Source organism: Ooceraea biroi, chromosome 9, assembly GCF_003672135.1.
Source record: "Ooceraea biroi isolate clonal line C1 chromosome 9, Obir_v5.4, whole genome shotgun sequence".
NCBI lineage: Eukaryota > Metazoa > Arthropoda > Insecta > Hymenoptera > Formicidae > Ooceraea > Ooceraea biroi.
Window position 1 is genome coordinate 9,438,029 of NC_039514.1, and position 16,387 is coordinate 9,454,415.

Here is a 16,387-nt window from a genome sequence, read left to right on the forward strand (position 1 = left end):
AAACCGGGTCGTCGAAAGGGCGTTTACCCCGTGCCACTCCTCTGGAGACGCTGATCTTTTCAAGCTCTATGCTTTCTTTCTCTTGTCTGTCTCTTTTCCACGGAGAAACTCGGTAGTTTCCCCGTGAAAATTGTACCTACTTAAACCTCTGTCCGAATCACGCTTGTAAATATTTTACTTATTGTAATTAGCGAGCCAATATTGTTAATTCCGTGGAAGATAGCAAAAACCAATTCGTGAGAGAAAGGGCTAGTTGGAAATAATATTCCATTTTTCTAATCTTGAAATACGATTGTTACAATAATAAAAATAAACGTGATACTTTTCAATAATCATAATTTCGGATGTCTAGATTGGATAACGCGATCAGTGTCTTCCTAGTTCTTGAGATCTCATTAGCTCTCGTAGTTAACAGCACTGGAGGGATGCTGCAAACTGGGTCATCATAAGGGCGTTTACCCACGCTTCACGCCTCCGTGATTCTTCCGTGTCCCGTGATAAAAGCCGGCAACTACGGCAACCGTTTCCAGCGAAACGCTATTGTGCGCGTCTGCTGTAACGGCTCGCGATTATATCCGTGTCGATCTCTGCAACTTTCATTCCGGAGAATTCAGCCTGACGAACGCGCTGAAATAATCGGAGCAATCAGATACAGCGAGACGATACCGGAAGTGACTGTGTACATTTAGTTGGACTGTACATTTTTCATTAATTTTTTGTATAGTTTTTCAGATAACGAACCATACGAATAAATTTGATTTGAGTTGTAATATTGATTGTCAGGATGGGTCCTCAGAGGGTAAGATGACTCTTGTGGATAACGAGTAAATAAACTAATATATTTAACACGATACAAAAAGAAAAATAAAGAACACGGATTAACAATAGCTTGCGATCTCGACTTCGATTCCGACTTGAATCTTTCCGGACGATATTTGCCTCTCACGCTGCTCGACAAATTTATTCGTATTATGGTTCGTTATCTGAAAAACTATACAAAAAAGACGACGAACCATACGAATAAATTCTTCTATGAATGTTAAATATATAATTTATATATTTTATAAGAGAGATAAAAATCAATTCACTGCGATCCACGTTGGAGAGAAAAACATTTTTTTTTAAGGGGGGGAGCCTGCTTTAGAACGCTGAAAATAAGGTATATTTTACGAATTGTTTTTGGAGAAACTATACAGCGGATCGTTATAAAACTTTGATGCATTTATTAGTACATGTTTAAAGATAAAAAAAATTATTTTTTTATTTGAATATATCGCTTGTAGAGGTCGTCCTGGAGAAATCTTAGTGCAGCCGCGTCGCCGGCATTGCAAATTGGTGAGCATTCTCCTGCCTCCGAATTTCGTCTAAACTGAAAAATTGAAATGTGTTCTCGTTATTTATGAATTCCCATCGTCGATGAACCAAAGAGAGAAGAAAAAAGTTGAAAAGTGCCAAAATGGTGGAGCTTAGAACACAAAAGTACGATTTTTAGGCAAAGTTTTTGAACTTTTTCATGCAAAAATAATTGTTTAACTTAATGTTTTTATGAATATTAAAGGTTCATCGACGATGGGAATTCATAAATAACGAGAAAATATTTCAATTTTTCAGTTTGGATGAAATTTGGAGGCAGGAGAATGCTCACGAATTTACAATGCCGGCTGCACTAAGATGCCTCCAGGACGACCTCTACAAGCGATATATTCAAATAAAAAAATAATTTTTTTATCTTTAAACATGTACTAATAAATGCATCAAAGTTTTATAATGATCCGCTGTATAGTTTCTCCAAAACAATTCGTTAAATTATACCTTATTTTCAACGTTCTAAAGCAGGCTCCCCCCCTGCTTTAGAACGCTGAAAATAAGGTATATTTTACGAATTGTTTTTGGAGAAACTATACAGCGGATCGTTATAAAACTTTGATGCATTTATTAGTACATGTTTAAAGATAAAAAAATTATTTTTTTATTTGAATATATCGCTTGTAGAGGTCGTCCTGGAGAAATCTTAGTGCAGCCGCGTCGCCGGCATTGCAAATTCGTGAGCATTCTCCTGCCTCCGAATTTCGTCTAAACTGAAAAATTGAAATATCTTCTCGTTATTTATGAATTCCCATCGTCGATGAACCAAAGAGAGAAGAAAAAAGTTGAAAAATGCCAAAATGGAGCTTAGAACACAAAAGTACGATTTTTAGGCAAAGTTTTTGAACTTTTTCATGCAAAAATAATTGTTTAACTTAATGTTTTTATGAATATTAAAGGTTCATCGACGATGGGAATTCATAAATAACGAGAAAATATTTCAATTTTTCAGTTTGGATGAAATTTGGAGGCAGGAGAATGCTCACGAATTTACAATGCCGGCTGCACTAAGATGCCTCCAGGACGACCTCTACAAGCGATATATTCAAATAAAAAAATAATTTTTTTATCTTTAAACATGTACTAATAAATGCATCAAAGTTTTATAATGATCCGCTGTATAGTTTCTCCAAAACAATTCGTTAAATTATACCTTATTTTCAACGTTCTAAAGCAGGCTCCCCCCCTGCTTTAGAACGCTGAAAATAAGGTATATTTTACGAATTGTTTTTGGAGAAACTATACAGCGGATCGTTATAAAACTTTGATGCATTTATTAGTACATGTTTAAAGATAAAAAAATTATTTTTTTATTTGAATATATCGCTTGTAGAGGTCGTCCTGGAGAAATCTTAGTGCAGCCGCGTCGCCGGCATTGCAAATTCGTGAGCATTCTCCTGCCTCCGAATTTCGTCTAAACTGAAAAATTGAAATATCTTCTCGTTATTTATGAATTCCCATCGTCGATGAACCAAAGAGAGAAGAAAAAAGTTGAAAAATGCCAAAATGGAGCTTAGAACACAAAAGTACGATTTTTAGGCAAAGTTTTTGAACTTTTTCATGCAAAAATAATTGTTTAACTTAATGTTTTTATGAATATTAAAGGTTCATCGACGATGGGAATTCATAAATAACGAGAAAATATTTCAATTTTTCAGTTTGGATGAAATTTGGAGGCAGGAGAATGCTCACCAATTTGCAATGCCGGCGACGCGGCTGCACTAAGATGCCTCCAGGACGACCTCTACAGGCGATATATTCAAATAAAAAAATAATTTTTTTATCTTTAAACATGTACTAATAAATGCATCAAAGTTTTATAATGATCCGCTGTATAGTTTCTCCAAAAAAATTCGTAAAATTATACCTTATTTTCAGCGTTCTAAAGCAGGCTCCCCCCTTAATCAGTGTGCACTTCCAGAATCAGGTTAAATTTTCAACTGCAGCGGAAATTTTCAACTGCAGCGGTAGAGAGATTCAATCTTAATTTATATCAGATTACAAGTAAAATAATATACATTAAATTTCTTGATCTCGTGTGCTAGGTAATTCCAAGAAGCAAGACGTGCTATTTTATCGTCATTATAACCGTAATATTTTATCACCGAAGCACGATCAAGGCGCGCTATGTATACTTCTTATCAGCGTTAACGATCTTCGTGGTATTAGTGACACTTCTTGATATCGCAATCGTAATTAATAAGAATTATCGTCCGCGATACTAGTAGCGGCCGTTCCGGCGCGTTCGGCATCTGCATTTCTATACGTAAATCTATAATCAAGCTATACATATAGAACTATGTGCACATACAGAAATCTATAAATTAGTTTAAAACTTCACCTCTAACGATCTGATCTCTCGTGATAAGAGAAAGATCTGTGAATGAACAAAGTGATGGTTTCTGGCGTTCAAAGAGCAACGTACTTGCTTTGCTTCTCATCATTTTGTTGAACAGCTCAAGGTGGATGTTCCAGAGTTGAGGTGGCACAAGAACGTAGATTTACCTCGAGTACGCCAGACTTATGCAGGTGTTCCGTCTCTCTCTCTCTTTCTCTCTTTTGGCGTATTCTCTCTTTTGCGCCGCGGCCACACACGCGGCGCCGCGTTGACTCCACTAGAAAATCAATAATCTGCCCTTGTGTTTGTTGCTCGAGCCGCGCTCGTGTCGCGTTCATCTTACCTTCGTTACGGCTTACTGACATGCACCGGGGGCTTGTTCACGGATTTTTTCGGCATGATGGAGGAGAGGTGAAAATCCTGGCAAAAACGCCTGGCCTCTTCGAGGTTTGATGGTGTTGCACACACACTGATCAAAGGCGACAGATTGGTCATGGTCCTGCTGCATTCTTGTCTTTGGCTGATCTAAAGATAGATTGATCCACGAAGCGCGAGGGAGTCAACGTTACGCTTATCTGCGCGATTTGGCTACGACAAAAATGTAGTTCCCCCGTGATCGCCAGATTTAACAAGAATTTGCGAATTTTGCAGCCCAAATACAAAGATCAAAGATTCTCGGAGTTCTAAGTAATCTTTTTTATTTCATTGATTCATACGATTCATATGTTTATTTATGATTAATAATTTATATTATATTTTTAGTCTTAATGGCACTTCTCTTCTTTGCAAGATTCTTCTTGGACTTGATGGCTTTTCCATGATATCTTTTTTATTGTCATACTGAAGAGTTTGAAGCGATCTCTTTGCTTGCGTGATGAAGAGAGGTTTTACAAGTTAGCTGGACTTCTTCGAAGCAGCGCGAGGATCCACGTTGCATATAGAGACCGGTCCTGTTCTCTCGTTTCGATGCACAACGGGCTTCTTGTTTTCCATGTTTGCCTCTTCGCGTCAGATACCTCTTCGTGGCAGCAGAATACATTCGGTTACGGGATAGTGCAGTTTTTGCACTTCAACCGAAGAAGACGAGTAGAGTACATCTTCGACAAGAAATTTATATTAAAAATTTTTAATTTCTTGTGTTTTTAAAAATGAAATTTTCTCTGATACTGCTTACATTCTGAAGAGCTTATTCTCCCCCTTTTTAAATTCATGTTTTTAAAAATAAGGATTATGAAGCATCTCAGAGGATCTCCCTTAAATTTTCTTCAGAGTCTCTCTCTCTCTCTTTTTAATATGAATTTTTAATGCACGTGAATAAGCTCATCATTCGTGGAACTTTAAGATTCTTTTCTTGGGAGACAGTTTCGGTTCCTGTTCTGGATGTAGAAGCGTGAAAAGCGCGACCGGTTAAACTTCACCTTCCACCAATTACCGTGTCATTCACTTTGTGATTCATTTCAGTCCGCCCACTGGATACGAAGGCACTAATCTGTACGTTCCCGCTACTATGGTCGGCCATTAAGTATGACGGCACTCGCGTAATTGCTCTTAATTCACCGTAAGTGACCGCCCAGACATTCGAGAATGTCATTCATGCCGTGCTCGTCAGACTTTCAACGTCGATCCAGGGAAGCACCTCGATCTCGATGTGACCATTTCGTCGCCTCGACTTCCTATCAATATCATTAACGACTCGAGCGGGATTCTTTTCTTCTGTTTCATGCAAAAATGATTCATTCCAGCTGCGTTTGTCATTATGCTGATGTACATCACATACTTCTCCCTGATGAAGCTATCTGATGGCAAACGATACAATTTTATTGTTTTATTTTTAGCTTCACTCGCTTGCGCAGCTCGCACATTAAAAATGAGAACAGCGTTTGCGTGAACGCTCGTCAACGGTCGTTCAAGCGTCGATCGGCACAATTGCATAATGGATAATAAAATCCGCGGTCGCATCTGGCAATGCATCTTCAATTCCAGGGGATTGACGCAATCGCAGACATATTCCCTCCGAGTGCTCGTCTCCGAGATAGTCGCATTTAGTGGATACCCGTATCGGTTCACCGTGGTTTTCCTCGAGCTTCCAAAGTGGCACGCGCTATGTTCGTCTTCTCCGCACGCGTTTGGTCCATCGAGGAAGATTTGTCGCGATCGTTGCAATCGCTCGGCGCGCAGCTGCCACCCGCTGCAGTCTGTTCGCATTTTAAGCGTTATCAGTATTAATCAGTAAACATCGCCCGACTGACGTCGTAAATTAGACGAGGCGTTTAATTAGGCGCCAGGCCTGAATTACGCCCCGGCTTAAGGGGGGAGCCTGCTTTAGAACGCTGAAAATAAGGTATATTTTACGAATTGTTTTTGGAGAAACTATACAGCGGATCGTTATAAAACTTTGATGCATTTATTAGTACATGTTTAAAGATAAAAAAAATTATTTTTTATTTGAATGTATCGCTTGTAGAGGTCGTCCTGGAGAAATCTTAGTGCAGCCGCGTCGCCGGCATTGCAAATTGGTGAGCATTCTCCTGCCTCCGAATTTCGTCTAAACTGAAAAATTGAAATATCTTCTCGTTATTTATGAATTCCCATCGTCGATGAACCAAAGAGAGAAGAAAAAAGTTGAAAAGTGCCAAAATGGTGGAGCTTAGAACACAAAAGTACGATTTTTAGGCAAAGTTTTTGAACTTTTTCATGCAAAAATAATTGTTTAACTTAATGTTTTTATGAATATTAAAGGTTCATCGACGATGGGAATTCATAAATAACGAGAAAATATTTCAATTTTTCAGTTTGGATGAAATTTGGAGGCAGGAGAATGCTCACGAATTTACAATGCCGGCTGCACTAAGATGCCTCCAGGACGACCTCTACGAGCGATATATTCAAATCAAAAAATAATTTTTTTATCTTTAAACATGTACTAATAAATGCATCAAAGTTTTATAATGATCCGCTGTATAGTTTCTCCAAAAAAATTCGTAAAATTATACCTTATTTTCAACGTTCTAAAGCAGGCTCCCCCCTTAATGGTGGAATCGCGTTGGTGACGGTCTCTCTTGCATAACGTTAGGCAGATGGAATCACCGGTTCTCCAGCCGAGGTGACCCAGTCTCGATAAAAGCCTGGTTTCTCAGGCTTAGCTAGAGAATTAGTGATATAATATAGGAAGTATAGATAATAATACGATGAAATGATATAATGAAGTTTTGCAGAAATGTGAAGTGGGCTGCGACGTTACGCCAATGTCGGCGTACATTTACCTTCCCGTTATGTTGCGTGTCTTCTGGTGGTGCGACGCCGATGCGACGTGTGTGTATTTCGCGTGTGTGACATCATTCGCATGATGTAATCATGGTGAGCGAGGCGGCGCGTCTCCCACGCGGTCACAACAGCGCGTTATTAAGCGAACACACGTTGGACTCGGTGCTGGTATCCTCTCTATGGGTGCGCGTGTGCTCGTTAACAGTACACACCGCGTTCACCATCACCTCCTTGAATATCCGCTGACCCCGCGCAAACTTGACGATTACCAGCAGTGTAATTATTTGCAGGGACATATATAAGTAACGACTGTTGAACAAGAATGGGCGTTGATGAGTTCTCGCCCAAAGCGACCATTATGACGCGTAACGCGTGCTCTTACTTAACGCTTTTTTAAATAATACAGTCTGTGGAGAACTAACTATGAACAAACTGCACGATGAGTAAGATTTAAACTAAATTCATTTAACTAAAATAAAGTTTCCCTCAAAATGACTAAAAAAGGTAATTCCGTAGAGTGACCTTAGCCTCAGGCAAGAGAAAGGTTCTGATCGATCACTCGGTTGATTGAACATTGTGATTCAGTAGTGAGACCGATCAGTAAACCTTTCGCCGATGAATAAGAGAAATAATAAATGAAAAATGTAGAATAAAATTTGTACACTGTTCTGCGCATATAATTTGTGGATGAATTTAAGGAACTACATCTGATTAAATTTTAATGGATTGCTGATGTGTTAAATCCACCGTACGATAATCTGTAAATCAGGTGTTAAGGTTTATTCGCTGTGGCTGTTCTCGAAACGGATTTGCACGCTTATCAGTATTTACTTCCAGATAAGGGTGTAATTTTTGCGGTGTGAGATATCGTACCATCGTAATGCTGCGGAGCGTTAGAGGAAAAAGTACGCAAAAATTCGCGAACGAATTCTTTAATTATTTTGCAGCCAGTTTGATTTCTTATTTTTCTTTGAAGCCTTGATACACCGATCAGTATTTTAGATCAGTATCTAACATCGGTAATTAAATATTTTTCGAACGATGTTACGTAATGTTGATCCACGTAGTCTCTATTATTTACTTAATTATTAAGCACCGTTAGAGGTCCGTCTCTTAGATAAGATTATCTTGCAATTCTTATCTGCGGTGACACGACAGACCGTGCTGACCGAGAGCTTGCCGAGACACGTATCGTGCAATTCGCGTTGCTTACTCCATGCACCGCGTGGGCAGTAAGAGGAAGAAATTCCTACCATTATGTCCCTCATTTGTATGACGCGTGGTATACCACGTTTCCTAGACTCCGTGATTGGAGATGCAAAAAGAAACTCGTATTCGCTTCTCGTAATTTTACTTAATATTACGATATCACATTACTTGACTATCATTCGAAGAACTGGATTGCCAAATTGCTCTGAGAAATAACGTGAAATTATACAGTAATCTGCAAGCAATACATATAATGAATAAACGTTGCCAATGAGTGAATTAATGTTGCCAATTTTCTTCCAGACGTGCACAGTGCTAGATATATCTCTCTCTTCTATATTGTTGAAAATATTGAAAATTTTGATTTTTCTGAAATTAATGTAATTTTCTATTTCGTGCTATTTCAGGTGCACCCTTTTTAAGGGTTCCGCAGAAGTGAGCTGTTGGTCCGATTGACAGAATGACGACCGACATCTCGGTGGTGCGCGGGGGTTGGGATCCCACGCTGCAGCAGGAGATTGTCGACGAGTACGAATACGACGGAGGAAACTCGAGTTCAAGACTTTTCGAGCGCTCGCGTATCAAAGCGTTAGCAGGTACGAGATTCTTCGATTATCTCCTTCTCTAATGGTTCGCGTTGCCGTTCAGCTGATCGACTTCTTGCATCTTCTTTTGTTACCATTTCCTTGGAGAGATAACGAAGAGCCCGATCTGCTTATGTCGTTGATTCTGCAACAAGTGTAATACAAGTGTCGTAACGTTATATTCCATAACATCGTTTTGTAGTACGATATAATGAATGATATAACGTGACATGATGAATGGCAGTTAGATGCTATGAACTTAGAAAACCGCACAGTCGACCAATCAACTAGCCACATCCTTTTGATAATCATTTTAAGAATTCGATAAGTTTGCGCTTTCGAGCAGTTGTTTCTCAGACTAGATTGAACGCGGTCGTGATACGCACGGCTGTTGTTAAAAACATGTGTATTGTACAAGAGTGAAAATGCTGAACGTGCTGCAAATTTATTGTTATTGAGCGTGTAATTGCTTAGATTAGATTAATGTTGATCGTTCGAAAGTGAGAGCACAATAAACGTCAGAATCACAAATCGTTAAGCTTAAAGATGAATTACGATAAAATCGTGCTCGATTTACGAGGTAGAGAAATCTTGCATTTATTATTCCAGGCGTCTGTTAATTGAGTTTGATTATTATGGTATTTACGAGATTTCTCAGATTAAAAATTAAATATCTGCAATTTACTATAATTCACGATACCTAATTTTCTATCATTAATTTTTATCTGGCATGAATATTAAGTTAACGATGTAGCACTTTAATTAAGTATAGAAGATCTTAATTAAGCATTTTGATTCAGCATTGATGTTGGTTAATGATTTATTGAGATCACTTGCATGACTCTCTTCAATACAGGTGAGCGTGAATTAGTGCAAAAGAAGACCTTCCAAAAATGGGTAAACTCTCACTTGGTCCGATGTTCGTGCCGAATCAGCGATCTCTACGCCGATCTACGGGACGGCAAGATGCTGCTACGACTGCTGGAGATCTTGTCGGGTGAGCGTTTACCGCGACCCACTAAGGGCAAGATGCGCATCCACTGCCTCGAGAATGTGGACAAGGCGCTGCAGTTCCTTCGCGAGCAGCGCGTGCACCTGGAGAACATGGGTTCCCACGATATCGTGGACGGAAACCCACGGCTCAGTCTGGGCCTCATCTGGACGATCATCTTGCGATTCCAAATTCAAGATATCACGATCGAGGAGACGGACAATCAGGAGACGAAATCAGCGAAAGACGCGTTGCTGCTCTGGTGCCAGATGAAGACGGCTGGCTACCATAACGTAAACGTGCGGAATTTTACGACCTCCTGGCGCGACGGGCTCGCCTTCAATGCAATCATCCACAAGCACCGCCCCGATCTGATCCAATTCGAGAAACTGTCCAAGTCGAACGCGATCTATAATTTGAACAATGCATTCAACGTTGCAGAGGACAAACTCGGTCTCACAAAACTTCTGGATGCCGAGGACATCTTTGTCGATCATCCGGATGAGAAATCCATCATTACATACGTCGTCACATACTACCATTACTTCTCCAAGATGAAACAGGAAACCGTGCAGGGCAAGAGAATCGGTAAGGTAGTCGGCATTGCAATGGAGAACGATCGTTTGATACATGAATACGAGAGCCTGACGAGCGAGTTGTTGCGCTGGATCGAGGCTACGATCGAGGCACTGGGCGATCGCAGGTTCGCGAACTCCTTGGTCGGCGTGCAATCGCAGCTGTCGCAGTTCTCTAATTATCGCACGGTGGAGAAACCGCCCAAGTTCGTGGAGAAGGGTAATCTCGAAGTGTTGCTGTTCACCCTGCAATCGAAGATGCGTGCGAACAATCAAAAGCCGTACACGCCCAAGGAGGGTAAGATGATATCCGACATCAACAAGGCCTGGGAGAGACTGGAAAAAGCGGAACACGAACGAGAACTGGCACTGCGCGAGGAACTGATTCGGCAGGAGAAGCTGGAACAACTGGCCGCCAGATTCAATCGGAAGGCGAGCATGCGCGAGACGTGGCTGTCGGAGAATCAGCGTCTGGTATCTCAGGACAACTTCGGTTTTGATCTAGCTGCGGTTGAAGCTGCTGCCAAGAAGCACGAAGCCATAGAGACTGACATATTCGCGTATGAGGAGCGTGTGCAGGCTGTAATGGCGGTCTCGCAGGAGCTGGAGGCCGAGAATTATCACGATATCGAGCGTATCAATGCGCGCAAGGACAACGTGCTGCGACTGTGGAATTACCTCTTGGAACTCTTGCGGGCACGGCGGATGCGACTGGAGTTGTCATTGCAGCTGCAGCAAAACTTCCAAGAGATGCTGTACATTCTCGATAGCATGGAAGAGATCAAGATGCGTTTGTTGACGGATGATTACGGCAAACACCTGATGGGCGTGGAGGATCTGCTCCAGAAACATTCTCTCGTCGAGGCGGATATTAACGTGCTCGGCGAGAGAGTCAAGGCCGTCGTACAACAGAGCCAGAGATTCCTAGAGCATGGAGAAGGCTATCGACCGTGTGATCCAGGCATCATTGTCGAACGCGTTCAACAATTGGAGAACGCGTACGCCGAGTTGGTCCGGCTAGCGATCGAGCGTCGTACCAGGCTCGAGGAGTCTCGGAAGCTCTGGCAATTCTATTGGGATATGGCCGACGAGGAGAATTGGATAAAGGAGAAGGAGCAGATCGTCTCCACGGGCGATATCGGTCACGATCTGACTACCATCAACTTGCTGTTGTCCAAGCATAAAGCACTAGAGAATGAGATACAGTCGCACGAACCGCAGTTGATGTCGGTCGCCGCAATCGGCGACGATCTGATTCGACAGAAACATTTCGGTGCGGATCGCATCCAGGAGCGCTTGCAGGAGATCCTGGCCATGTGGAATCATCTGTTAGATCTGGCAGCATTCAGGAGGAAGCGGCTCGTAGAAGCCGTCGACTATCATCAGTTGTTCGCGGACGCCGACGATATAGATATCTGGATGTTGGATACTTTGCGACTCGTCTCGTCCGAGGACGTCGGCAGGGACGAGGCGAACGTGCAATCATTGCTGAAGAAGCACAAGGACGTGACGGATGAGCTCAAGAATTACGCCGCGACCATTGATCAGCTTCATCAACAGGCATCTACATTGGGCGAACAGGACGCTAAATCATCGGAGGTCTTGGAAAGATTAACCTCGATCGACAACAGGTATAAAGAGCTTCTCGAGCTGGCGAAAGTACGCAAGCAAAGGCTGCTGGACGCCTTGTCGTTGTACAAGGTATTCAGTGAAGCGGACGGAGTTGAACAATGGATCGGTGAGAAGAACAGAATGCTGGATACCATGGTGCCCGCTAAAGACATCGAGGATGTGGAAATTATGAAGCACCGCTACAACGGCTTCGAGAAGGAGATGAATTCGAACGCGTCTCGCGTAGCTGTGGTGAATCAATTGGCCAGGCAACTATTGCATGTCGAACATCCGAACTCGGAGCAGATAATCGCACGGCAGAACGAGCTCAATCAGAAATGGGCCGAGCTGCGCGAAAAGGCGGAGAGCAAGCGCGAGGAGTTGAACTCCGCACACGGTGTGCAGACATTCCATATCGAGTGTCGCGAGACTGTTTCGTGGATCGAGGACAAGAAACGTATTCTGCAGCAAACCGACAGCCTGGAGATGGATCTGACTGGCGTGATGACATTGCAGCGCAGACTGAGCAGCATGGAACGCGACTTGGCGGCTATTCAGGCCAAACTGGATGCGTTGGAAAAGGAAGCGGAGGTGATACAGAAAGAACACCCTGAGGAGGCAGCGGTAATACGTGAGAGGGTCACGCAGATCCATCTAATCTGGGAGCAGCTGACGCAGATGCTGAAGGAGCGCGATGCCAAGCTCGAAGAGGCCGGCGATCTTCACCGGTTCTTGCGCGACCTCGATCACTTCCAGGCGTGGCTGACGAAGACGCAAACTGACGTTGCAAGTGAGGATACGCCAACCAGCCTCGCTGATGCCGAGAGACTACTTACGCAGCATCAGAACATCAAGGAAGAGATCGATAATTACACGGACGACTACCAAAGGATGATGGAATACGGTGAACGATTGACGGCAGAGGCCAGTGACGGCGATACGCAATACATGTTCTTGCGAGAGAGATTAAACGCGCTCAAGATGGGCTGGGAGGAATTGCATCAGATGTGGGTAAATCGTCAGAATTTACTGTCCAATTCTCTCAATCTACAAGTATTCGACCGCGACGCGCGCCAAGCGGAGGTCTTGCTATCTCAACAAGAACACATTCTGGCCAAGGACGAAACACCGGCGAACTTCGAGCAGGCGGAACACATGATCAAGCGTCACGAGGCTTTCATGACCACTATGGATGCCAACGACGAGAAGATCAACTCGGTCGTGCAGTTCGCCGGACGTTTGGTTGATGAAGGGCACTTTGCAGCCGACAAAGTGAAGAAGAAGGCCGACAGCATCAACGAGCGTCGTCGCGTGAATCGCGAGAAGGCCAATCAGCTTATGGAGAAACTCAAGGATCAGCTGCAGTTACAGATGTTCTTGCAGGATTGCGAGGAGCTTGGCGAGTGGGTGCAGGAGAAACATATCACTGCGCAGGACGAGACGTACAGAAGTGCCAAGACTATTCACAGCAAGTGGACGCGTCATCAGGCGTTCGAGGCGGAGATCGCGAGCAACAAGGATCGCTTGCAGCAGTTGCAACAGGCAGCTGACGAGTTGATCCAACAGAAACCGGATCTGGCGGAGATCATCAAGCCAAAAATGACCGAGCTGGCAGATCAGTTTGTAGAACTCGAGACCACGACTCACGACAAAGGTGAGCGATTATTCGACGCAAACCGCGAAGTTTTGATACACCAGACCTGCGACGACATCGATTCATGGATGAACGAATTAGAGAAACAGATAGAGAGCACCGACACTGGCTCCGATCTGGCATCTGTGAATATACTGATGCAGAAGCAACAGATGATAGAGACGCAAATGGCGGTGAAGGCAAAGCAGGTCACCGAGCTCGACAAGCAAGCAGAACACTTGCAGCGTACCGTACCCGACGACAAGATGGAGGAGATCAAGTGCAAGAAGGAGAAAGTCGCCCAGAGATTCGCCCAATTAAAGGCGCCGCTGACTGATCGGCAACGGCATCTTGAGAAGAAGAAAGAGGCGTTCCAGTTCCGACGCGACGTCGAGGACGAGAAACTGTGGATCGCCGAGAAAATGCCGCAGGCGACCAGTACAGAGTACGGCAACTCGCTATTCAACGTACACATGCTGAAAAAGAAGAATCAATCGCTGCGCACAGAGATCGAGAATCACGAGCCAAGAATCAATCTGGTATGCAACAACGGCCAGAAACTGATCGACGAGGGACACGAAGATAGTCCCGAGTTCCGCAAATTGATATCCGAGCTGACGGAGAAGTGGCGCGAGCTGAAGGATGCGGTGGATGACCGAAACAAGCACCTGTTACAGAACGAGAAGGCGCAGCAGTACTTCTTCGACGCCACCGAGGCGGAATCATGGATGAGTGAGCAGGAATTGTACATGATGGTAGAGGATCGCGGCAAAGACGAGATCTCTGCCCAGAATCTGATGAAGAAACACGAATCACTGGAGCACGCGGTCGAGGACTACGCAGACACAATTCGCCAGCTCGGTGAGACCGCCAGGCAGCTCATAAATGATCAGCACCCACTAGCTGATCAAATCGCCGTGAAGCAGTCGCAGGTGGATAAACTGTACGCCGGCTTGAAGGACCTGGCAGGCGAGCGACGCGCCAAGTTGGACGAGGCGCTTCAGCTATTTATGCTGAATCGCGAGGTAGACGATCTGGAAAAGTGGATCCAGGAGAGAGAATTGGTCGCCGGCAGCCACGAGCTCGGTCAAGACTACGATCATGTAACTTTGCTCTGGGAGAGATTCAAGGAATTCGCACGCGACACCGAGGCGATTGGTTCCGAGCGCGTGGAAGCTGTAAACGGCATCGCCGATTCTCTGATTGCCACTGGACATTCGGACGCGGCAACCATTGCCGAATGGAAAGATGGTTTGAACGAGGTCTGGCAGGATCTGCTCGAACTCATCGAGACGCGCACGCAGATGCTGGTGGCGAGCCGCGAGCTGCACAAATTCTTCCACGATTGTAAGGACGTTCTTAGCAGGATCCTCGAGAAGCAGAACGCCATGTCGGACGAACTGGGTCGCGACGCCGGTTCGGTATCAGCCCTCCAGCGCAAGCATGGCAATTTCGTCCAAGACCTGTCCACGTTGCAAAGCCAAGTGACGCAAATCGAGGAGGAGTCCGCAAAATTGCAGGCGAGCTACGCCGGCGACAAGGCGCAAGAGATCACGAATCGCGAGGCTGAGGTCGTAGCGGCATGGAACAATTTGCAGTCCCTGTGCGAAGGCAGGCGAGCCAAACTGGAGGATACCGGCGACCTGTACAGATTCCTCAACATGGTCAGGACCCTGATGATCTGGATGGATGACGTTGTGCGTCAGATGAACACGTCCGAGAAGCCGCGCGACGTTGCCGGCGTCGAATTGCTCATGAATAATCATCAGAGCTTGAAAGCGGAGATCGATGCCAGGGAGGATAATCTGATGGCGTGCATCAATCTCGGGAAGGACTTGCTGGCCAGAAATCATTATGCTAGCGTGCAGATCAAGGAGAAATTGGCGGCGTTGACTGATCACAGGAATGCGTTATTACACCGGTGGGAGGAGCGCTGGGAAAATTTACAACTCAGTAAGTACTTTTCCGTTCAAAAATATATTTAAATTTTTTTATTATAAATTTGATTATTTTAAATTTTTTATTGTATAATTGAAACGTTTAATGTTCTGTGTTTAATATTCTACTTGTTTATTTGCCTGCAGTTTTGGAGGTTTACCAATTCGCCCGAGATGCGGCAGTCGCTGAAGCATGGCTAATCGCTCAAGAACCATATCTGATGAGCCAGGAACTCGGTGTAAGTAATCAATCATTAAACATGAACCCGAATTTTTAATCAAGCAAGCAAATCTTGTAAAACTGTATAAATGGTTATTACGAATATGTTAATTGCTAAGTATAATCACTATTTTTGCAGCATACTATCGACGAAGTCGAAAACTTGATCAAGAAACACGAGGCTTTCGAAAAATCGGCAGCTGCGCAGGAGGAAAGGTTTAGTGCCTTGCACCGACTTACTACTGTAAGTAGCTTAAACATCATTTTGCAAAATGTGTAATGTTATAACAAGAAAAGCTCGAAAAGCCTGACAATATTGAAGACTTTTCGTTGTGTGATGTATCATTACAATTTATTATAAAATATGAAAATTGAAATTATTATTATAAGTATTTAAAAATTAATATTTTAATTATTAATATGTTAAATATTTAGAAATTGAAAATTAATATCGTCCGTATTTTGCAGTTCGAACTAAAAGAATTAAAACGACGAGAGCAAGAAAGAGAAGAAGAAGAAAGACGCAAGAAGGAAGAGGCGGCAGCCGCGGAGGCTGCACGTCTGGCCAAGGCAACGCCCGTTACAAGCCCAGACGAGCCACCCAGTGAAAGGTATGAATGTCTTATTTTGATTTGTAATATAACCTATGATGAATATATA

The 16,387-nt window shown here is 43.6% G+C and overlaps 1 protein-coding gene across 5 annotated transcripts in view; it reads left to right on the forward strand.

The window, feature by feature from the left end:
- Positions 1-16,387, forward strand: part of LOC105284665 (spectrin beta chain) — a 37,893-nt gene that overhangs the window by 12,447 nt on the left and 9,059 nt on the right. For all 5 annotated transcript variants that reach the window (XM_011348337.3, XM_011348340.3, XM_011348338.3 and 2 more), the window contains exons 2-6: positions 8,584-8,772; positions 9,617-15,523; positions 15,655-15,746; positions 15,867-15,971; positions 16,196-16,338. In XM_011348337.3, the coding sequence (XP_011346639.1) occupies positions 8,637-8,772; positions 9,617-15,523; positions 15,655-15,746; positions 15,867-15,971; positions 16,196-16,338 (6,383 nt within the window). In that variant the 5' untranslated portion in view covers positions 8,584-8,636. The remainder of the gene's footprint in view (positions 1-8,583; positions 8,773-9,616; positions 15,524-15,654; positions 15,747-15,866; positions 15,972-16,195; positions 16,339-16,387) is intronic.